Source organism: Symphalangus syndactylus, chromosome 14 (assembly GCF_028878055.3).
Source record: "Symphalangus syndactylus isolate Jambi chromosome 14, NHGRI_mSymSyn1-v2.1_pri, whole genome shotgun sequence".
NCBI lineage: Eukaryota > Metazoa > Chordata > Mammalia > Primates > Hylobatidae > Symphalangus > Symphalangus syndactylus.
The window spans coordinates 104,266,858-104,291,247 of record NC_072436.2 but is presented as its reverse complement, the minus strand read 5'-3'; the positions used below and the strand labels follow the sequence as shown (position 1 = coordinate 104,291,247).

Sequence of the window (24,390 nt, the reverse complement as noted above, 5' to 3'; positions counted from 1 at the left end):
ATACTGTGCTGTGCATTAGAGCTACAAACACGAATCAATTATTTTCAAATTCTAGAATTATGCTGCTGGGGCTTTTGCCTTCACAGGCCCCACACTCTCCTACTCCAGAGTCACCAGCAACACCACTGCCTCCTACACACTGCGTCCCCGACTGCCAGCCCTTACCCCTCCTACCACAGTTCTGGGAGTTGGGGCAGGCTACTCCTGGTGTATGGAGGAGGCAGGGGTGGTAGGCTCCCGATAATTCAAGTTAAAACCCAGTGGCTTTTCCTCAGAACCATCTTTATGCTGGTTGGCTTCTTGGTACCATGAGCTGTGTTTGAGTCAAAGAAGCTTCACTGGTCTGGAAACCTAACCATGGAGTTAATGTTTCCAAGAGAAAAGGCTGCCAGGTTTCCCAAAAAATACCCCACACAGAGCTTAGATGGTAGCACATTTATAAACCTGGGACTGTTGACGCTTTGTTAGCATGATGGCTTACGCCCAGGACCCCAGACTGTCCTCAGCCTTCTCTGAGAGTCCTTGTGTGATGTGCTACCAGCATGGCGACACCCTGGGCACAGCTGCAACACCCTACCCTCTTAGTGCTCCCCACTTCAGTACAGCAAGAAGCAGCTCTCCAGGGAAAGTGCAGCCCTTGGGACATGAAGCCAGGCGAAGCGAAGGGAAGCCTAGAAATTCTGCTGGACCAGATCCCTGCTGCCTTTCAGAGCCACTTCCTCCTAAAAACTACACCCCAGGGGAGTCACTGGGAAGAAACGAGGGAGCTGAAGGGACCCTTGGGCTTCTGTCTTATAAAATTTGAGAGCCCGAAGGGCCATGTTTGCAGCTCCTGCTTGGGTCCCCTGTTGGTAACTTCTAGATGGAACAGAAGGAGCTGGAACCAGCACCAAGATCACACCACAGTCTTAGGAGCAGGGATGGTTCTGGGCCCTTTTGAAGACTTGACTACATTAGCATGAGTTGCAGGTGGCTGGGCCAGGCCCAGCTCTTCAGTGCCCTAACCAAGTACCCTGAGATGCTGAAGCGATGATGACTCCTCCTCATGTGTGATAAACAGATGGTGATTAAGGGTAGGCTTTGGAGCCTGCCCGCCTGGGCTTAAAGCTCTGTTCTGCCGCTCCCTGTGCATGAGTTTCCTCACCTGTAAAATGGGATCATAGCTGCACCTAACTCACTGGATGGTTGTGACTTAATACGTAGAAAGTGCTCAGTCAGTGCCTGACACTAAGCAAGCTCTCCATAAACACCAGTGGCTTCTACATTTTTACCCCAGAAATCATTCAGAATAATACACCTTTTTTTTTTTTTAATTTCCAACTTGTATTCTAAGTTCAGGGGTACATGTGCCAAAGGTGCAGATTTGTTATGTAAGTAAATGTGTGCCATGGTGGTTTGCTATACAGATCATCCCATCACCTAGGTATTAAACCCAGCATCCATTAGCTATTCTTCCTGATGCTCTCCCTCCTCCCACCTCCCAACCCTCCAACAGGCCCCAGCACGTGCTGTTCCCCACCATGTGTTCTGATCATTCAGCTCCCACTTGTAAGTGAGAACATACAGTATTAGAACCAACACTTCTTTTAGACCTGACTGTATCTACGAGATGACCAAGCAAGAATTGTCACAAAAACACAAAAATAATTCCCTGGTTTTCTAAGAGTGACCCTTTTCAGAGTGACTTTATACACATTTACCTCCTTCGAGTCTCCTCCATGTGACAGTGTAGGGAAAGTCTTTATGACAACCCTACACTGGAAAAAACTGGAGGCAAACCCGGAAAGAAGGTAAGTGAGCCCCCCAGGCTCCCAGTTGGTCTTTGGTTGACCCAGGATGGGCTTCTGACGTCTTTTTTCTTGATACCACCCTGTTCCTCCTTGACACCAGAATACAAATGTTCTCATAAATTTACTTCTCATTACTACTGAGTCCAAAAAACACCAAGTCTCAGCTGTCCAAATATCTTTCAGCCTTTGGCTTTTGGATGAATGTAATTTGGTTCAAACTTGTCCCAAACAAACTGAAAGTGGCATGAATATAAGGACAGACTTCTAGGACAGCAGCAAAAGGCTTGGAAATCCCTGATGTTGGGGGACTGTTTATCTCCTGATAAAGTAATAGAGCACCCAGCATCCTAATCTTCCTGACATTCAAGAATGCATCAGAAGAAAAGAAAGGAAGCAAGCCTTGGGCAAAAAGTGAGGGAAGCCAGCAGCACATTTTTTAAGGAAAAGGGTACAGTGCATATTTTCACCAGTAGGTGGCGATAAAGTAATAAGGCTAAAGAAGCAGAATGTTCTTGATCAGAATGTTTAAGCATGTCATAAATATTTTGAATGTGGAGACTATCTTGCCCAATCTGCTTATATTACTTACAAAGAAATTAAGGCTCACAAAGGGTATGTGACTAGCTCAAGGTCACACACCTGCTTAATGACTGAACTAGATTAAACTCGGGTCTCACCATTAAACCAGAATGTGCAATAACAGATTGCCTTTCAAAACTGTCTGGCATCTTCATCACATAAAGAAAAATATCACCTTTTTTTCAGTGTGTTAGTAATTTCAGCTGGCAGAAAAGCTGATAGCCTTTAAGAAATAAAATAGTTGATCATGCTCTCAACTTTCTGAGCTAAAATAGAGAAGGAGGGAGGGTGGGATGGAGGGAGGGAGGGGAGACATGGAAAAGAGAGGAAAGGAGGGAGAGAGGCAGAAAGAAAGGGAAACAGCCATTTCTGTGTTATAAGGCTTCCTGACACATCTGTGCTGCCCCTGAGCCCTTCTCAGCCATGATTTTCCAAAAAAATCATAGATTACTGGGTAAGACTCTCCCCCTCCCCTCCACCCCTTCTACTTCATTAGCACCAGTTTGTGGTGAAGGCCATTAAACATCTTACTGCATATAGGTCCAGGTGCTACTTTCCTTTATTCTGCTTGAGTCACACAGTGAGAAGCAGAATCTCAGGAAATAAGCGGATTGCCTGTTACCTGAAGGGGTCATATTTGTTCAGTGTAGTTCCAAGGAAGGGAATTCAAACAGGTGGGAGAAATGTACCTAGAACGATATTAGGCATATAGTGAGTGCTTAATAAGTGTGGATGTGTGGATAGATGGGAAAGGATTTAGGGCAAAAGATTCAGTCTCAATAGTGCAAGAAGGAATCTACTACTTTGGTTGAATATGTAATGAATCCCCTGTCTCTGGAGGTATTCAAGCACTAGCCAGCCACTCAAGGGCCAGGGATGTCGCAAAAACAGGTTGGGAGGTGGTTTGGAGTGGATGAACTTTTAGTTCCTTTTGAATCCGAGGATTCCCATTATTCCAAGATTCCTGGTGCATAATGAAAAAGAAACTGGTAAAGATTTTATGCCTTTGACTTCAAGAGCTTCAGATTTTAAAAAATCATGCAGATTTCAGGTTGCTTCATCCAAAATTCTGGCCCTCTGTTCCTTTATTGAACTTTCGGACACAATTGGGAAACCTTATCATCCCGGCAATTCGCTCAAGAGTTTCTGCTGGTTTGGTTTAAGTAACAAGTTTGTTTCTTTTCAATTTTGAAAATCAGGAGAGATGGACTCATGGAAACCTGGATCGGTCCTTTTAGATGAAGGTAATTATACAGCCCAACCTCTCAGCCACGCGTGGATCAAGATGCACAGGATAGCAGAACTAAGTCTAATAATCCAACTGGCAGAGCGGCCGCGCCTCCGCTAGCCTAGGATTTCTAATGGCTCCCGCCTCTGATTTAAGGGTCCTACAAACGGCACATTGAAACTCCCTCCCTAGGGAGGCCTGGGGTAAGGAGCAATATTGGATAACAAAAGGGAGAGAGGAAACGTGAAGACAAAAAGCCAGAAGGGGGCTAGTTTCCCACCCTCGAAATGGGTTTGGACCCTCACTCCATCTGGCAGCACACTTTAACTTCCTCCAACTCCATTTCCTCCTTTGCAAAATGGCTTTCAGGTTTTCCCTTCACAAGAATGGGTGTTGTTTGCTGCCTACTACATTAAATATTTGAAACTCCAACAAACAAGACCTTCCAGCTCTTCATGGGAGGGAAGATGGTACTGGTAGGGGGAAGAAGGAGGTGAAGGAGAGGACTCCGCCTCTGGACTTACTTCTCCCCTTCCTCCAGCGCAGTCTTGGGGCGTTTCCACGACAGGCTCCTGGCTGAGAAATGCTGTTAGACACCCAAAGTGAATGTTTAAAATGATGTGAGGAAATGGGATGAGCTAGCTGACCTTTAACGGAAGGATGAAATCATGTGCTCTGCAAACTGGAAAAAATAACAAGCCAGTAGAAAGCGCACTGCAGCCAAGCGCGAGCAAAAACCCCCGCACCTTCCTCCACTCCGGGGAATCCCGGAACTTCCGGGCATTCTAAAAACGGGGAAACTCACTTCCGGTGCTGTAAGCGTGCTCTGCCTGGGAAGCCCATTTGTGTTAACAAGCGTAAAAGGATTCGCTTTTATTGTCTTTATTTCTTTAAATGGTATATTTATGAACTTGGCTCCTATGTAAATGGCTCTAAAGACACCCCCTTCCCCAAGGCTGAAATGCAACTCACACACACAGCTTCTGAGAGCATGAAACCTTTTTGCATCTCTACTTCTAGTCTCAAACACCTGGGAGTGAGGAGTTGCATTTTAAGCCAAGCCCTCTTATCTGAGTTACTTTTTTTTTTTTTTTTTTGAGACGGAGTCTCGCTCCGTAGCCCAGGCTGGAGTGCAGTGGCGCAATCTTGGCTCACTGCAAGCTCCGCCTCCCGGGTTCACGCCATTCTCCTGCCTCAGCCTCTCCGAGTAGCTGGGACTACAGGCGCCCGCCACCACGCCCGGCTAATTTTTTTTTTTTTGTAGTTTTAGTAGAGACGGGGTTTCACCGTAGTCTCGATCTCCTGACCTCGTGATCTGCCCAGCCTCGGCCTCCCAAAGTGCTGGGATTACAAGCGTGAGCCACCGCGCCCGGCCTTATTTGAGTTACTTTTAAATAAACTGTCTTCCTCCAGTCCACATCCAATCCTCATTAGATTGTCCTCCTTGTGCCTTACTCATCTTCGTTCATTGTCTCAATCACCAAATGTTGACTGAGGACCTGCATGATCTTGGCACGGTGGAGGTTTATTCGAACAAGACACATTCTGTGGCTCAAGATTTTCAGAATTTTACAGAGACATAATTTACAATGGCCAAGTGCTTAACGCTTTCAGATAACAAAACTAAGGCTCAGAATAAAGAATAAATTAACAAGAACAGAACTCAAGTCTCCTGATTTCAAATCCCCCAGCAGAGTACTATGTTTTTGATAGGCTGTAAGTAAATATTAATTTATTATTTTTCTCAGGATGGGGGTAATGTAAAGAAAAGCACAGTTAGCTTTAAGCCAAGCCCCCAAGCTGGGTGTGAATATACATTATGTCCCCTCCCATGGGGTAAGGCCGGCTACTTCCTGTCCTTGTAAGTCACCAAAAGTTTTACTGCTCTTTCCAGGACTTGTTCCAAAAGAGGAATTGAGCACACAGTCTTTGGAGCCAGTATCCCTGGGAGATCCAAGTAAGTTAATTGACAACTAGAAACCCACGGTGTCTTTGACATCTGAACTGCTCTCTCCTCTCTTCCCACTCACTCCCACTCAAACCTGCCTCTCTCCTACCGTGGATCTATTTATTTCCCCTCTTCTGACACCTTGTTCTAAGGGGAAAGGGAAGCTTTTGAAGGCTATAAACTGTCTATGTGCATGAGGGGGAGAGGATCAAAATGTTTTAACATCGCTATGGCAACAGGGTGAAGAATGGAATGGAATGGAAAGACAAGGAAGGATAAAAGGAGGAGATGGGCAGGTTGGCAGGGGCAATGGTCTAGTGCAAATGATGGTGGCCAGAACTCAGAGTTGGAAGTGGAAACGAAGATAAATGGGCATATTCAAGAGATACAGAGAAGGGAGAATCTATAAGATTGAAGGTGGAGGTTCGAGAGAGGGAGAAGTTAAAGATGAGTTGAGCGACTAGGTAAATGGTACTACAGTGAAGAGCACTGGGGATGAAGCAGGTTTATGTCTATCATTTTCTTCGAGACATTTGATCTGGTGGAGAGAAGACTACCCAGGTCTGACATTCAGAAGGAACAGCCCAATCAGAAATTTAGAGTTGTAAGACGATGAGCTATGGTTTGAAACCGAGGCTATGAGAACAGAAAATGTGACTTAGGGAGACAGAGTAAAGTAAGAAGATACAGAAGACTTAAGCCTGGAGAACAACACTAAGTGGAGGAGAAACCGCCTGAGGATATCAGAAAGGAAGAACCAGAGAAAAACAAGGAAAATGAGAAAGACATAGTAGTAGCCTGCAAGGTATGGAAAGAAAGCACCTGCAAATTCCTCTAGAAAGTCACTACTAGTCAGCCACCAATGGACAGTGAGGCTCAACCTTGCTGCATATGAGAATCACCTAAAGACATTATTAAAGATGCCCACCTTCCTGCCTCATACCTACTGTATCAGGTTCTCCCTAGACCTTGCTACCCAAAGTGTGGTCTGGAGACCAGCAGAATCAGCATCAGCATCACCAGGGAGCTTGTTAGAAACACAGACCTGCTGGTTCTATAGTGATTGATTCCTTTGCACACTTACCCTTGAGAAGCACTGTCCAGAGTGAATCCCAGGAGTCTTCATTTGTTGAAGCTGCATTAGCAACCCTGATATATACATGACTGTGATATGTGTCCAGAGTTAAGAAACACTGGCCTGATGTATTGGACAACACAAAGCATTAATCTATAAAATGGTACCATGTTGAAGGAAACTAAAGCAATTAAATACATTGGTAGAGTGATTCCCATAGATACTATATCTTACTTTCTCTTCCTTGACTTTCAACCTCTGACCTCTTCTGTAGCCATAATAAATTGCTCACACTGAACATTCCATAACCCAATTCTACCTGTTAGCATTGATGTTGGCATCTTCAGATCAGAATGTTTTCACCTCCATATAAGAAAGCCATGGGTCTCAGTCAAAACATGCCCTGAGCTGGAACCATTGTCATTTAAAAGAGGAGCAAAGGTAACCGTGGTATCAGCCATCAGGCTAGTGAGTAAAGAGAATTAAGCAAATAGAGAAACAGCTCACTTTCTTAAGACCTAACTATAAGATGAATACGTTAATCCTGAAAACAATTCAAGATGTAAGAAATAAGGAGAAAAAAACTGCCTGTGAGGAATCAAAATAGATGCTACAATATCCATGTACTTTATTCATGTAAAAAGAAAATCCCCTTTGGCCCTTACTCTAATTAACACTTGTTCCCAAAAATACTTTATTCCAAAAGGCATATTGAACTAATCTGCTGACATCTGGAAGGGAAACTCCACCTCAGGATTACTTCTCCAACTTTACTGTGCACAGGAATCACCTGGGGATCTTGTTAAAATGCACATCTGACTCTATAGGTTTGGGTGGAGCCTGAGAGTCTAGCAAACTGTAGGTGCTAGTAGGCGGCAAGCCCTAAAGAACTCCACTGCCACCTGCTGGCAACAATTCACACTGCAAGCCCCGCCAGAAAAAAAATGAATTGGCCTTGCTTGGGAACCAACAACATGATAAGCTGCATATGGGAATCACACGCTGCTTCTCCTTTCCTTTACCCCAGGTTTTAGTGGCATTTTAAAAGTCTGCTTCTGGACTTTATTTGCCTCTTTCATTCTTCATCTCAAGATCATGCTTTGGTATAGGCAGTTTGGGGACAGCAAAGGACAAAGGAAGCCAGTTGAAAAGGATGAATTGGTAGGCACTGAATGCCCAGGCAGACAGGAGGCAAAAGCTTTTCTTCTGAGGTTTGCTACTGAGCCAAGGTACAAACAGGTGCCCTGATTCTAGATGGAGCAAAGTCAGCCAGTCCCAGACGGGTCCCTGTCGTCTCCTACTTCTCTGGTTTTGATTGCCATGCAACACTGCAAGATAATAAAACACATTCTCAGGTATAACTTTTCTCCTAATCACAGTTCTGCAGTAGCACTCAGCAATAAATATTTCTCATCAATTCTTCTGCTCAAAACTTTGTCAACTCATGTTCATTTATTGCTTTCATCTTTAAAATGATTTTTTAAAACCAGCAACAACCCTCTCCACCTACAGAGCTTCTCCTCCTGAAGAATGAGAAGACTCCAGCTCTATGGCAACAATGCACCATACAGAACATGGGTGGTTGTGTGCAGCTTAGAGAGGTGCAGGCCTGTCTGGCCACTGCTCCCCACCCACAACAGGCAGTGCCTCAGTATCCTCTTGGATACACCAACCTAGAAATTTCCAACTTTACTCTCTCTTTTTTTTTGTTTGTTTGTTTTTTTCCTATATGGAGCTCTGTTTTGAAACATTTTTGTCTTCTAAATTGTGACTGTTAAATAATTTATTTTTCACTTTTTACTAATCAAAGGGATCTGTAGCTCCCAATAAGAACCTCTGATCAGCATTGAATAGTCAGTTTTATCATACTAAGATGATATCATTCCTGTGTACAGCAAAGGAAACACTAATTTCCATTAGCCTATGTGACTTTTCACTAGTTCCTTTTGATGTTTGAAAGGGTGAGAAGAGCTTGCAGCCCATCCATCCCTTTACCTCTCTTATAACCTTCATATATCCACAGAGATCCAGAGATCCTAAGCCAGAATAACTATTCTAGTCTTCATCACAACTAAAAGAAAGAAAGGGAAAAAATCTATGATAGCCATGAACAAGGGCTGACATCCTATACATATATGTGGGTAATTTCTTTGGTTCCCTCGCCCAGGGAAATGAAGGAGAAGATTGATATCAATTTCTTATTCTATAATTCCTGCCCTCCCTCACTGCTGGCCTTGCAGATCTCTCACACCTTATAAAAATCCAACACTTGTTTCTAAAAAGTTAGGATGAGAGCAAAAAGCCACATGCTCTTGAGACTCAGTCTTGATGAATTCTCACAACGGGGAGTCTGCACTTACAAGATCTTAGCCTAGGAAACCATTGACAGCCTTCCCAAGCTTGGCTAGGACGTCGCTGCTTCTGAAACCCGTAATTGTGGCAGATACATAGAGTTTTAAACAGTTATGGAAATAAGGACTAGCCCAAGTGTCCAAGACCCTGGTGCTCATGGAAACCCCTGTGGGATGTAAATAAATATACCCTGCATCTTACTACCTTTTTTTCCCTTTCTTTTCATTTCTCAGGGGGCTCTGATGGAGGAAGAGGAACAAGAGGATGCCCAGGTAAACACAGTGAGAGATCATGAGAATAATACAGTCTTTTTCCATTCCGCAGACTGCAAAATTGACTTGTCGTTTTTAATTGATGGGAGCACCAGCATTGGCAAACGGCGATTCCGAATCCAGAAGCAGCTCCTGGCTGAAGTTGCCCAAGCTCTTGACATTGGCCCTGGGGGTCCACTGATGGGTGTTGTCCAGTATGGGTAAGTGTAGTTAATGTTCTGAATCCAGAAAGGAAGTCATGCCATGTGCTTAATTTTATGCCACAAATATTACCAACGTGTCCTTGAGCATAGATTTGTTCTCTTCCCTAATGCAAATGTAAATGAAAAAAAACTGAAGCAATCCAGATGCCTTTAAGAAATCTGAGACTTCCTGAAGGAAAGGACAGATTAAAAAACACTTGTAAGTAGATGGCATTTGCACTCAAGAATATTTATTTATCTGGAAAATAGGAGAGATGGGTGTGAGTGTTAACTTAGCCAATTACCAGCTGTGTGGCCTTGGGCTAGGCCTTCACCTCTCTGTCAGTTTCCTCATCTGTAGATCAAGAAGGTTGCATCTGCTTTCAACCCTGACTATTAGAGCATTTGTTTGAGGGACTCCACCCTGTGCTACAACCTATCCACCTATAGGTTAGACGCCTAGAGAACATGGCGCTTTAGGTTGTATCTTCTCTTTTCTCCAAATAACCTTAGGCCCCTGCACTGGCACTGGAAAAACTCACCAGGCAATGGGGAAGAATGGGTGGGAAGAGAGATGGCCACCATCAGTCAGCTGAGCACCTAGATGACTTTCCCCAAACTGCTCTATTATTTTACTTAGGGTAGAAATGGAGGGCTCATGTTGACATCCAGTCTCAATCTTTTATTTGGCATAATAAATCACTCTTATTTCAGATATGAATAGGTTTCTCACTGAAACAGGTATACAGATATTGATGATAAACAATCAAAAGAACAAGCGTGCATAATCTTAAATTTATACACACATCTTAAATAGGTAGCCTTTTGACCAAGAATCAGTGAGAGCAGGATGGGTATCATGCCTTCTACAAAGGACCAGTGGGTGTGGAAGGTGTGATGGAAGTGGAAACCATCATAACCTTTGGTGCCTGTTGCTCAGAAGCTGCGGTCACAGCTTACTCACCCTCCTGAAAAGAAAAACTATCCATACCTGACAACACCCACGGGGTCTCCAGCGCCTTCAGAGGTTTCATTTTAACCAAAGTTGTTCTATCAAAGAGATGAATATTTATTTTTAAGTTGTCAAGAGAAATAAATAAAATGCTTTATTTTCATAAGAACCTACAACATTTGTGTTTTTAGAATTTAATTCTGATAACACATTTGATACTACCTTCTATTCCTGTCAGGAAAAATTAATAGATGAGTTAACTGGCACTTGTATGTAGTCACACTCAATTAGATAAAAATAACCCATTGCTGCAAATGTCACCTCTCAAGCTCAGGTGATCTATCTTGAAGTTTTTGAGTTGAAATAAGAAAAGTGCAGTTTTAAGGGGTATTTTTTGCTTTCAAAATGCCAACCCATTTTCATTCCTGTGTTACTTTTTACAGATAGCCAATGGATGACAGGTTTTACTAGAGAGGAAACGTAAGCGTTTTAATGCCAAATGTCCTTAGTCAATTTTACTGGGGGGCTCAATGCTTGGTGTGTTATCTTGCATTAAAAATAGCTGCTTTAAAAGCTTGTATATATCCAGGTTTATAGTATAATACGAAAATAAGGTGATAAATATGTCAAGGAAAAGAAAAATGGCATTAGAATAGTGTTGCTGATGAGAGCATGGATTAGAGAACAAATGTTGCAGGGAAGGAAGAAAAATAAAGATGCTTTCCCCCAAAACATTTTCCCCACATATTCCTAATGTGATCGCCATTCACAAGCGAGAGTTTACCCCCATGCTTTTCAACTTTACTATCTAAAAAAATCCCTTGTGTCTGCCTTTTTCCCGGGGTTCTTATTAATTTGGAGCACTTAGGGAAATGTGTGTGTTTTCCACTGTTTTATGCTCACATAAGCTAATCCATCATCTTCGCCCTCCCCTGGCAACAGGGTGGAGTGGAAAGCGCAATGAACCACTGACAGGCGATCTGAATTTGGGCCTTAGCTCTTCTGTGTGACCTTAAGCCAGTCACTTAACCTCTCCTTGTAAGTGCTGCCATCTGCATAGCACGAGGGTCAGACCAGGTGATTTATTAGGGCTCTGCCAGCCCTGGCATCCTGTAATTCAGTGACCAGCTCTGTATTCAGAAGACATCCAGTAAATGAATGTGGGACTAACAGACCAGATAACTGCCTTTCCCTTTCTTTCAGTCTCAGGGTCCCAAGGAGGTGGGGTCATCAATGATGAATTGATGTGTTGCACAGAGGTGATACATCCATCTATGGAACGTGGGAAACAAAACAAATGAGAGGGCGGCCTGAGAAGGGAGTGAGAGGCTGAGGGGGAGACACATTTATTCAGCAGAAACTGCTGTTTGTTTCACTTGCCCAGCTTCCTCTCCTGGGTGGTCCCCTTCAACCCCCGCTGTATGCATGAGTGCATACAGAGGAAGGGAGTGGGGCATCCTGGTGAATGGGGTTCTCACCAGATTCTAACGCCCTCTTTGCTCCCCCTTAAAATCATCCCTGTGCTCTTGGAATCACAGCCTGAGGCCTTGAGAGCACCTGATTCTACCTCTTTGTGTTGTAGCGAGGAAAGAGGCCCTACCAGAAATGACCGCCTCATCAAGAACTAGCACTGGAAAGAGGGACTCAAGCTGAGAAGGACCTGGCCAAGGGAGGAGGACTCGAGAACTCAGAACTGCTCCTTCCCTTCCTTCTCCCCTCCGTTACCACTGCCCCTGGTCCACACAGCTTCCTGGAAGATTCTTTCCTTGGGTTTTCCTTAGGAGAGCTGAGTCAGAGTTTAGACTTTTAAATTTAGAACTTGAAAGACAAATTTAGAAGTTAAAAGACTCATACTAAATATTAACTGGGAAAAAGGTAAAGAAAAATATAAGACCTATAAAAAGGGTCTCATTTACAAAATGCAACACATCTTGACTCCTCAATCTCCTACTCAAAGACATTTTGGGTACAAGGAACAGAAAACCACTCCAGGTAGCCAAGGTGAAGGGAGATTCATGGAAAGGAAAGTGTTCACAGGACTGATGAGTCATTGGCCATCCCCTTCCCCTCCTCTGCCTGCATCTCTACGCTTCTCTGCCTGTCCATTCTGATCTTCTCTCACCTGACCAGCATCCTCTGCCAGGCTCTTGGTTTCTGCTCCTCCATAACTTCACTTTGCACTGGCTGAGTTCCTACCTCTGGTCTGGGCCCAACAGAAGTCTCAACCACCGTGGAACTGGGCAAGCACCCTCTCCCATGTTCTCCACCTGCAGGGCCCATAACCCACAATCACATTAACCTGTCAGCAACCACTGCATTCCTACCACACTCATCACACGCCTCCAGGAATAGAGGCAGCTTTTGATACAGAGTCAGAGAGGTTGACTGATTTTCCCAAGAACACACAGCTAAATGCATGACCGGGGCAGAGGACAAATATTAGTCTTGGGTTAATCCATAAAATGTCAAACAAAATTGTCTTGAAAGCAGAGATTTCGCTCATCTGCGAGGAAAGAGTCTGAAATTGCTACTTTTCACCTCCTAAAGACTGAGACATTGTGTGTGGACAAAAGGCCAAGGATCAAGCCCCTGTCTTGCACATGAATACTAAGTTCAAATTATACAACCGAAAGGCTTATAATTGCACCTAATACCAACAGGAACACGGAAAGAGTCAATGAAAGAATAGCCAGGGCAAGCCATTAGGTGAACTCTAGTAACGTGGCCAAACACCTTGCATTTGAGCTGCATCCCAGACCCACAGGTGCTAAATGTCCTCCAGACCTTCACTACACTTTCATTTCAGGCCCCCGTCTCAGTATAAATGGAACATAATTGCACACGTTCTTTGTAATCAACCCTAGGATATCAAAATTGGAAACAGTTGTGGGATGAAGGGAACTGTTGGCTTTTTCTTCATTTGAAAATCAAATAGACTTTCCCTTGCTCATGAGTCTATAATAGCTGTCCTGTGGTTTAGTGAGTGGCTCTGAATCGGCCGCATCTCCTTAGTCTTCTCACTTCTCAGCCCACCCAACCTCAGCCCCTGGACTGAAGACTCATGGTCATGCATTCAGCTGGCCAGAGCAGCTTCCATAGGTCAGCTGAGCCACCAAGTGCAGGACAGTCAGAGTTGAGGGGAAGAAGCAAAATGCCGTGTCCGGTATGTTAGGCAAAATAATGACCCCGAAGTTGTCAATGTCCAAATCCCTGGAACCCATGAATATTTTACCTCACACAGCAGAAGGGACTTTGCAGATGTGATTAAAGTTAACAACTCTGAGATGGGGGGGGTTCTCCTGGACTATAGGGATGTTGCAGTGTAGCCACACGAGTCCTTCGAAGTGGAGAACCTTTCTCAGCTATTGTGAGTCAAAGGGAGGTGTGACGATGGAAGCATAGTCAGAGGGATGTGACATTGCTGGCTTCGAAGATGGAGGGGAGGGCCATGAGCAAGAAGTGCAGGCATCCTCTAGAAGCTGGGAAACACCAGGAAACGGATTCTCCCTGGAGCCTCTAGAGAGGGCACAGCTCTGCCCACACCTTGGTTTCAGCCGTGGAGACCCACGTCGGACTTGGGACCTCCGGAACTCTCAACTAAGTGTGTGTTGTTTAAGCCACCAAGTTTATGATCATTTGTTACAACAGCAATAGGAAGCGAATACAACTGGCATCGAGGAGCACTCTGTCTCATTCTCTGAGTCTGCAGCCAAAAAAACGGGAGTGGGAGGGGCTGGGGCATGAAATGCAGCTGGGATGGGGGCTGGCAGATGTGAATCACAGCACCCACCCTCAGACTTCAGAGCAGGAAGGGGCTGTCTGGGCCTTGACTTCACGTTGGCATTATCTGGGGAGCTTTTTTAAATGCTGATGCCTGGGTCCCGCCTCAGACCTATTAAACCAGAATCTGGCAAGGAGGTGAGGCTCAGAGATTGGTATTTTAATCTGTAATTCTCAAGATCTCAGAACAGCTCCCCGTCACCTGCCTGGCCCGATTTTCCAGGGCCTAGTGCCCCTCACAAAGTCCCCACCATGCCACTTCTCTCCTCTCTGAGAGACAGGCAGGTGAGGCCCACAAGCCACACTCCTCAGGAACACAGAGTCTCAAGGCCAAGTGAACTGTGAATACAATTTGCCCAAGAATCATAAGATTCTGAGGTTTTTCTTCTTCCTCCTATGCTTTTTCTTCCCTATCATGCGGGGCTCCTGGAGGTACATACAAACAACAGCGCTTGACTTCCACCCCTCCCCTTTCAGCTCTCCTCACACATCCACTGGGTTTATCTGGGGTCCCTGAGATCAGTCTCCCCCCAGAGAAGCAGATGACCACCCTGATGCCCAATAGAACCACCTGGGAGCTCCTAAAACTCCAGATGCCCAGACCAAACTTCACATAAGTTAAATCCGATTTTCTGAGTGTGGAGCCCAGGTATCATTATTTTTTAGAGTTCCCCAGCTGATTCTGTGGTGCAACCAGAGTGAAGACTGGAATATTCTCATGGGCCTGTGCTGTCCTCCAGTGAAGCCCAGTCCCCCAGTGCCCCCTGACCCCCACAGTGGCCAGTCCAGAGGGCTGGGGGAGCTCCACCCTCCTCCCTTTCTCTGCCTTTCATTTCCCTTCTCTAGACTTCTTATTTTCCTCCCTTCCTCTTATCACTGGAAGCCCCATTGCTGATTTTTATTATTATTATTATTACTAAAGCATCCTCTAAGACATTGCTACTCAAAGTGTGAGCCACAGTATCATCTGGGAGGCTGTTAGAAATGCAGAACCTCAGACCTCACTCGGGTTCTACAGAGTCAGACTCTACATTTTAACAAGATCCCCAGGTCATCAGATGCACATCTGAGCTTGGGAAGCTCTGTTGCCAAGATGCCCCACTTCCCCAGCACTCACTGAGCCCTGTGATGTGGTTGCAGATTAGCAGCTGGTGAGCCAGTTTGTTCAGGAGTGGCTCTCAGATCAGCATATTGCACGTGATTCACATTTACTCCAGCAGGAAGAGGTCCATGCAGCTCAATTTTCTACCCTTTTTGGTAGATGAGAGGAATTCTCATAGTAATTGCAGAAAAAAAAAACCCACTCACTTAAAAATGAAATTTGATTATAAGACCCTGCTCCTCCTTCTCTGATGCTGGGAAATGTGGAAAAGACCAGTTCCCATTCATCGAGGGCTAGTTGTGCAAAGTCCCTCAACAGATTGGCCCAGGCCACTGCACCCTGGGCTGGTCATAGCTGCTCTAGCAGAGCTCATAGCTGTCTGAAGGGATGGGGGCAGAATGATTTTCCATCTGAGCCAGGTAATACCCTCAAGGGACAAGTCTGCAGCCACTGGCGTGTGACCTGAAACATCCTCCTGATCTTATAGGCATGGTCCATCTCATTGACTAAGTCCATAAAGCATCACATATTAGCTGGTAAAACAATTAAAAGGCTAAATAGCTATGTTATTTGATTGTAACCTTAAGTTGATGGCTTGTTTGAGAAAATAGTTTAGAAAAGTTCTTGTTGGAGGGAATTATGATTAGTTAATATTTCTCTACTGGCACAAAAATCCATTTGAGAGGCTCATTCTGTGTGACTCAGAGTGTCATGGGGTAAAACAGTAGACCCAGGGGCTTAAACAGAATAGGTACTTTAGGACTGAAAGGGCCTCAGAAGCCTTCTAGAATCCGGAGCTTTACAAACTTTCCTGAGAATAAGAATCACCTGGATCTCCCAGCCCCACGGATTTTTCTTTCAAGGAGAGGACTGGTAACCTATATAGTTTAATAAGTGCCTTAGGTGAGTTTTATCATCAGGTAGGTCTGGAAACACTGATGATCCGTCCAATTTCCCTGTCCCTAGCCCTCAAGCCTTCCTAGGAATCAAACACCTGTGCCCATTTCTGACAGGTGTGTGCTTCTTAAACCCTTGCAGCGTAGCCATTTACTATTACACAAATTCCTCCTTTTTAGGCACGGCCAACTTCTGGCTCCCTGTCATTCCTCTTCATTAAACCTAGGTCTTCCTCCAAACACAGAACAATCAAATTTTCCTTTTGAGCTATCAACCTCTATGTTTTCTTCTCTTATTTTCAAAGGAAATCTTTGATATTCCCTAGAAAAAAAATTTTGTGTTCGCATTTAATAAGAACCTGTAATAAAGTTACAAATTAAAAGATTGCTTGCGTAAAAATTTAGTGGCATACCTCTTTGAACTTTTAAAATAGTCTCCAAGTCTGAAGAGTAACCAGGCTAGAGTTAATCAGGCCATCAGCCTATGTATCTCGGAAAAGGACACATATACTCTGGTCCTGGGACCTGCCATGGACTGCAGATTAATGATTTATTATTCATCATTATGATTAGAGTAGAATTTAACAAATATTTATTAAGTGTTTGCCATGTACTGCGCCATTGGTCATTTGTGGAGGATCTGATGAAAAATTCATCTAAGTGCTTTGATTACATTTGCCTTTAATTCCCTTGGTGGATGAGCTCCATGCCTTTGCCCCTAATTATAATTTTAGCAATCAGGAAGGGTTTCAGAGGTCCTCTGATCCAACCTTTCAATCTATTTAAATAAATAAATGTGGTAGAGGTTCTGTTCTTTAGGACCTCACAATCCATCCAGGGAGGCAATATTTTTAAAAGAAATACCGTTAAAAAAATTAGAAGCAGCTATTCATTCATTATATGAGTAGCTCATCTGTATGCCTCTGAAGATGGATTCATCATCTGAGATGTAACAGAAGCAAGGGGTGGTCAGTGTGGAGCTCAGAAGTAGAGTGTTCACCTCCACTGGGGATGAACCGAGAGAGGAGAGGACGTTTGAGCTTCCTTTCTTCCATTTGTTTATTTCACAATTAACTATTTAGTACCTCCTGGATGCTAAGCACTAGGGATTGGAAGCTAGGAGAAAGTGCCTGTTCTCAAGTAGGTTACTAGTCGATCCTCATGATCTCTGGATTCTGTATTTGCAAATTCGCCTACTCCTTGAAGTTTAAACTTGTTTGTAACCTCAAATTTGTAATTCCGAAACTTTTGCAGTCATTTTTTGGACATGTATGGAGGTGGAGAAAAAAAATGGAGTCACCTGGTGCACATGTTCCCAGCTAAGGTCAAACAAGACAACACTCTGCCTTTATTTTATTTTATTTATATTTTATTTTATTATTATTTTATTTTATTTTATTTATTATTTTAGACAGAGTTTCGTACTTGTTGCCCAGGCTGGATCTTGTTGCCCAGGCTGGATCTTGTTGCCCTGGCGTGACCTCAGCTCACTGCAACCTCTGCCTCCCGGGTTCAAGCGATTCTCCTGTCTCAGCCTCCCGAGTAGCTGGGATTATAGGCGCGTGCCACCATGCCCGGCTAATTTTTTTGTATTTTTAGTAGAGACTGGGTTTCATCATATTGATCAAGCTGGTCTCGAACTCCTGACCTCAGGTGATCTGCCTGCCTTGGCCTCCCAAAGTGCTGGGATTACAGGCGCCCGGTCCACTCTGCCTTCTTGTTTCAACTCTCTTCAAGTGTCCTTTTTGCAGTCTTTTTTTAGTGCCACATTTTTTACATTTTTGTGCTTGTCTTTGGTGATTTTGCTATTTAAAATGGACTCCAAATGTAGTGCTGAAATGCTATCTAGCTTTCTTAAGTGCATGAAGCTGGGTTGTGGCTTGCAGAGAAAACAAGTGTGTTCAATTAGCTTTGTTCAGACATGAGTGACAATGCTATTGGCTGTGAGCTCAATGTTAATGAATCAATAATTTGGTACATCAGAAAAAGAAGAGGAAATTTGCTAGTCTGTATATGAGCCCACTCCAGAAAGTACTGAAATAACATCTAAAGGGTGTGATGAAGCTATAGAAAAGAGGCTAAACTTATGAATTCATGAGATGATGACTGATTAAAAAAAAAAACCATAGTGGACAGCATAGTTGTAAGGCTAAAAGCCAAAGAAATTTATGGTCATGTTATCCAAATTCAGGAAAATGGTAAACCCTTCTCAGCTAATATCTTATTATAAAGATATACCACATATAATTATTTGTAAGAAGCATATATTAAATTCAATGTCTTCAAAGAAAAACACATGTAAAACAAGGTTATATATTGTTCTGTTGATGAAAATGTTGTGACCAGAGGCTCACAGGAACCAAACCTCGTATTTCCATTGGAAGGAATGGCTCAGTACTTGCTAATTCAGTGCTCATGGCAACTGCAACTTTATAGAACATAACTGCCAAGACTAACAAGACTCAGCTGTGTATGTGGTATGGGAAAGAGACAGGGAATCGACAATTGCTCTATAAAGTGATCAACATCAAGACAGCACCTTAATGATCAATATTAAGAATATCATGAAAATGACTAAGAGGTTCAACATTAAACACTTTTTTCTGTAAAAACTTTTTTTTTTAGTTTTTTTTGTTGTTGTTTGTTTGTTTGTGTTTGTTTGCCCAGGCTGGTCTCCAACTCCTGGGCTCAAGGGATCCTCCTGTCTTGGCCTCTCAAAGTGCTAGGATTACAGGCGTGAGCCACCATGCCTGGCCTGTAAAAACTTTTGAAAGGAACCTTTGTATTTTTGCTTTTTAAATTATTTGTCGATGAGCAATGTTTAATTTATGATTGGCTACTATTTCTCGACAGTCACTAGACACCCTCAGGAAATTGTGCAAAGTGAGAAAATCTAGCCCACAAATCATTTTCAAATGTAATTCAGTTTTTATAAATTAAAAATTTTACTATTAATGTTTTACATTATAACTAATGTAAAAATGTACAAATAACATGTTTGATGGACAATTACATATTTATTGTCAGTGTCAATTTTGCAATTTTTCATTTTGTAGCCAGTATGTTTTTTTGTTTCAACCAATTTTTTTTGGCTCTGAAAATGTTCATAACCCTTGGTCACTAGGGGAAGAGCCAGATTTTAAGGACTCTGCAGCTTATACAGTTTGGGGGCCCTCTTGAGATGAAGATCACAAAATGACAAATACTGTACACAATTAGACCTCTTGGAAGAGGCATTATAACTGCTTAGTTAATCTGCTTCTGTGAAACACTTAGAGCCAACTGGATAAAACATCCACTGCAGAAGCTGCCCTGGTTAGGACCAGGTAGGAAATTCTGGCAATATTCAGGAAAGAGATGAAAGCCCAAACCTGGAGACGGAAAGGATGGGAGAAATATGAGAGATATTTAGAGGTAGGTCTGACAGGACGTGGTATTTGATGAGGAGAGTGTCAGGAACACACACTGCTGGATGACTGAGTGAGTCAGAGAGGAAGGCAGATGGGGAGATGGGTGGTTGGGTGGATCAGACTTGGAAGATAAAAGACTTCAGGTTTGGAAATATCTAACCTGAGGTGCCTTCCAGAGGAAGCTGTATGGAAGCCATTTTATGTGTATGTGAGGTTCAAGAAAGGGGATCAACCAGTGCACAGGCAGCTTTTGGCACATGAATGGTCTCTGAGTCCTGGGAGTTGATGAAATCTCCCAGGGATGTGCATAAGCCAAGAAGAGATGCATGACGGGGCCAGCTCCCTAGGGAACACCAAAGTTTAGAGGTTTAGAGATGCACAGAAATAGAACAAAGAAATGTTAATGCTGTTAATTGAGTCCCTGTAGGCGCCACATATTATGCAAGGTGTTGGTTAGAGAAAGCTGAGTCAAGCAGAGAGATTGTCAGCTGGGGCTGGGGGTAAAGGAGATGGGTCGCTGAGCTTGGAGGGTGGGCATGATTGGGGCTTTCCAGATGAGGGAAGAAGTGAGCAAATGCACAAAGCTAGAAAAGTGGGAAAGGGTGAACAGTTCATTTTGGCTAGAACACGGAATATCCTAAAAAAGAGAGGGAAAGAGAGAATAAGAAAGAGAACAGCCTTAACATGATAGTTGGAAATTAAATTATGCATGCTTTGAAAGCCAAAATATCAAGTTTAGCAATGGGAACTTCTGATGATTTCCAAGCAGGGGAATTTTGCAGGCAGAACTGAGGACTGAAGGGTCCTCTAGCAGATGGCCACACAACTAACACTGCAGAGACCAACACAGGATTTCTTAGGGGCAGCCAGAAGCATGGGGGCTGGGACTCCTGGTGTTGTAGTAGACATACAGGGTAGGGAATAAAAGCAAATGTATACAGAGGAATGGCCAGGACCTGAGGGATGGGGGCTGATGGGCTGTATAAGTAAAAGTGTACATAGCATTTACTGAAATTGCTTTGTAAAAATATAAACCCAGCCAGGTGCAGTGGCTCATGCCTGTAATCCCAGTACTTTGGGAGGCCAAGGCAGATGGATCATGAGGTCAGGAGTTTGAGACCAGCCTGGCCAACATAGTGAAATCCTGTCTCTATTAAAAATACAAAAAAAATTAGCCAGGCATGGTGGAAGGTGCCTGTAATCCCAGCTACTCCAGAGGCTGAGGCAGGAGAATTGCTTATACCCGGGAGGCAGAGGTTGCAATGAACCAAGATCGAGCCACTGCACTCCAGCCTGGGCAACAGAGCAAGAATCCATCTCGAAAAAAATAAATAAATAAAATTTTTAAAAAATGAACCCATAAGCCCTAGAACCCAAGGGGAAGAATACAGAGTGAAAGCCACAGTGCTCCTCCTCTGTGTGACTCCTCCTCCCTGAATTTGCGACTTTAGCCTCAGATCAAGCCACTTCACACTGTAGGTTGATAGGAAGGTCACGGCCAGCTCAACACCCACATCTCCCCATTCTGCTGATTGCTCTGTTGTTGTTTGTTTCTGTTTAGTCCCAACCATAGAACTTGGTTTTCTTCTGGTGAAATTTCATCTATTTGGGTTTTTCCCCAGTGCCCCACTTTGGTTAAACTTGTTTTAAATTTCCTGTCTTCCCAGAAGGTGTCCACTCTTTCTGTTTTTCATTCCTTGCCTTGTAGATAAGCCACCCTCTGGGGATAACATAGATCATTTTGAGATAGAGAGCAGTTTGGAGAACAGGGATGGAGGAAAGGAAGTGGTGAGGCAGAGACTTTCTCCTCTCTCCCAGGTCCTGGTGACTGGTTTCCTCGTGACTGCACCACTTGTCCCGGTCCCCAAGGACTCACTAAGAATCCACCCATGGTCAGCATCCTTGAGGTTCCCACCTGAAACTGCCCACAACTGCTTTTTCCTGGATCCACTTCGGTGTTTGTAGAAAGGCTACTTTAAAAAGTTTTCTTGGCCAGGCATGGTGGCTCACATCTGTAATCTTGGCACTTTGGGAGGCCAAAACAGGACAATAAGCTGCTTGAGTCCACACATTTAAGACCAGCCAGGGGCAACATAGCAAGACCTTGTCTTTACAAAAAATGAAAAAATTTGCTGGGTGTGGTGGCGTGCACCTGTGGTCTCACCTACTTGGGAGGCTGAGGTGGGAGGATTGCTTGAGCCCAGGAAGTTGAGGCTGCAGCGAGCCAAGATGAGGCCACTGCACTCCAGGCTGAGCAACAGAACAAAACCCTGTCTCTGAAAAAAGAAAAAAAAAAAAGTCTTCTCCTTCTTGAAAACTTAGTAGCCTCTATGGCCAGGCACAGTGGCTCATGCCTGTAATTCCAGCACTTTGGGAGGCCGAGGCAGGCAAATCACCTGAGGTCAGGAGTTGGAGACCAGCCTGGCCAACATGGCAAAACCCCGTCTCTACTAAAAATACAAAAATTAGCTGGGTGTGGTGACACGCACCAGTAGTCCCAGCTACTTGGGAGACTGAGGCAGGAGAATCACTTGAACCCGGGAGGTGGAGGTTGCAGTGAGCCAAGATTGTGCCAGTGCACTACAGCCTGGGAGACACAGTGAGGCTCCGTCTCAAAAAAAAAAAAAAATGACTGGGCCCGGTGGCTCATGCCTCTAATTCCAGCACTTTGGGAGGCCGAGGCGGGTGGATCACGAGGTCAGGAGTTCAAGACCAGCCTGGCCAAGATGGTGAAACCCTGTCTCTACTAAAACTACAAAAATTAGCCAGGCACGGTGGCGGGTGCCTGTAGTCCCAGCTACTGGGGAGGCTGAGGCAGGAGAATTGCTTGAACCTGGGAGGCAGAGGTTACAGTGAGCTGAGATCGCGCCAATGCACTCCAGCCTGGGTGACGGAGTGAGACTCCATGTTAAAAAAAGAAAGAAAAAAGAAAACAGTAACCTCTAGCCTGGACTGACTACGTAATGTGCGGGGCAGCTTGTTCAAAAATGATGAAGAATTTCAAGACGGCAGCAGCAGAGCACTATGCCCAGCATGGGCCTTTCTGACTGAGGCTCTTGTGCAGCATGGAGCCCTGTGTGACTGCGCAGGTCTCACGCCCACGAAGTCAGCACTGCCTGTGGCTGAGTGTCAGCGCTTTGTGAGATATGATCTCACACCTCATCTTGGGTGCGATGCACACACACCCGCCCTCCTGCACGCCTCCACACCCTCCACTCAGCCGCTTCATGGGGATTCATTTCTAGACAGGGATTCTCATTGTGTTTTTCCACTGAATTCACTCCAACTAATCCCCAGTTAATCTTTTTCAGTCTTCAGCAAAATAGATGTTGACCTTCTAGATGAGTTTGAGTAGTGTCACCCGGTTGCAGGATGAGAAACAGAGAGAGGTCTCCTTGGTACCACTATTCACGTGCAATTCCAGTGTTAAGGGTAACCCAGGGAGTGGCTGACAGCTGAGATTCTCTTTCTGGAGAGGGGGGTCTGGGGTAGGCTGAGAACGCTGAGCACTCCACAGATGGGATCCTGACATTTGCAAAATCCCACTTGACAACAGTCCCGTTCATTAGCAATATGGGTGTTATAACGATGTTTTCATCTACATGAGGAATCTGAAGCCCAGAGAAGTTGTCTCCTCAAGATCACACAGCCAGGAAATGGCACAGTCAACACACGCCTTCTGAGCCTTGAAATAGCCTCCTTTTCTCTACACACACCAGTCCACAATGGGACATTTTACAAGCCATAGCAGAAGGCTTTGAAGCAGCTTCTATTTGTATATAAAAGAATCAACCATGATCTCTGCCCTTCTCCAAAGGTATTAACTTTCCAGCTAATTTGTATTTCTTGTTCTGACTCTTCAGAGACAACCCTGCTACTCACTTTAACCTCAAGACACACATGAATTCTCGAGATCTGAAGACAGCCATAGAGAAAATTACCCAGAGAGGAGGACTTTCTAATGTAGGTATGTGATCCGGATTCAAATTATACTATCTTGCTACCATCGTTCTCTTTCTACGTGATTGTCTTCTAACCATTGTATATAAAAGGAAAAAAAAAATAATCCTTCAAGAAATAACTTCTGGTCAGGCGTGGTGGTTCACACCTGTTATCCCAGCACTTTGGGAGGCTGAAGCTAGCAGATTACTTGAGGTCAGGAGTTCAGGATCAGCCTGGCGAGCATGGTGAAACCCTCTTTCTACTAAAAATACAAAAATTAGCTGGGTGTAGGGGCAGGTGCCTATAATCCCAGCTACTCGGGAGGCTGAGGTGGGAGAATCACTTGAAGAGGCAGAGGTTGCAGTGAGCCAAGATGGCGCCACTGCACTCCAGCCTGGGTGGCAGAGCGAGACTCCATCTCAAAAACAAAAAGAAAAAGAAATTACTCCTGCAACATCTGTATCTTTTCTAGAGTTATCATGGCTTCAGAGGGCAAGAATCTTTAACACACACACACTGCACAGTCCCAGCATGCTTGGTTTCCAGGAAGGGGTAGCATTCTTCAGGGCAAGCAAGTCTGCTGTCCTGACTATTTTTTTGTTGGCCTACAAGTCATCACTTGTTTCATTAAATTTTGTGACCAGTTAAGGAAGCCCCTCAGTGCCCCTTGAGAATCTTGTTCCAATCAACTACCGTTGTAGTGATGACTGTGCAAAGAGAAACATGTTCTCTGTTTCAAGCTAGGTCTTCTGTGGTACCTGAGCCTTTGGGGGCTCATCAGAAATCCAAAGTCTAGTCCTCAGTGGGGCATGTCCAGAAATTCCATTTTATGTTTATCCAGAGGTGATTGGCCATTAGGAAACAGTTTCACACTAACCGAGC

At 44.3% G+C, this 24,390-nt stretch overlaps 1 protein-coding gene across 9 annotated transcripts in view; it reads left to right on the top strand.

Moving 5' to 3' along the window:
- VIT (vitrin) overlaps nucleotides 1-24,390 on the top strand; it is a 117,395-nt gene that overhangs the window by 80,042 nt on the left and 12,963 nt on the right. For 5 of the 9 annotated variants that reach the window (XM_063618151.1, XM_063618149.1, XM_063618148.1 and 2 more), the window contains 4 exons: nucleotides 3,569-3,613; nucleotides 5,492-5,554; nucleotides 9,297-9,444; nucleotides 23,430-23,533. In XM_063618151.1, the coding sequence (XP_063474221.1) occupies nucleotides 3,569-3,613; nucleotides 5,492-5,554; nucleotides 9,297-9,444; nucleotides 23,430-23,533 (360 nt within the window). The remainder of the gene's footprint in view (nucleotides 1-3,568; nucleotides 3,614-5,491; nucleotides 5,555-9,296; nucleotides 9,445-23,429; nucleotides 23,534-24,390) is intronic. The other 4 variants (XM_063618150.1, XM_055240700.2, XM_055240697.2 and 1 more) reach the window with 2 other exon arrangements.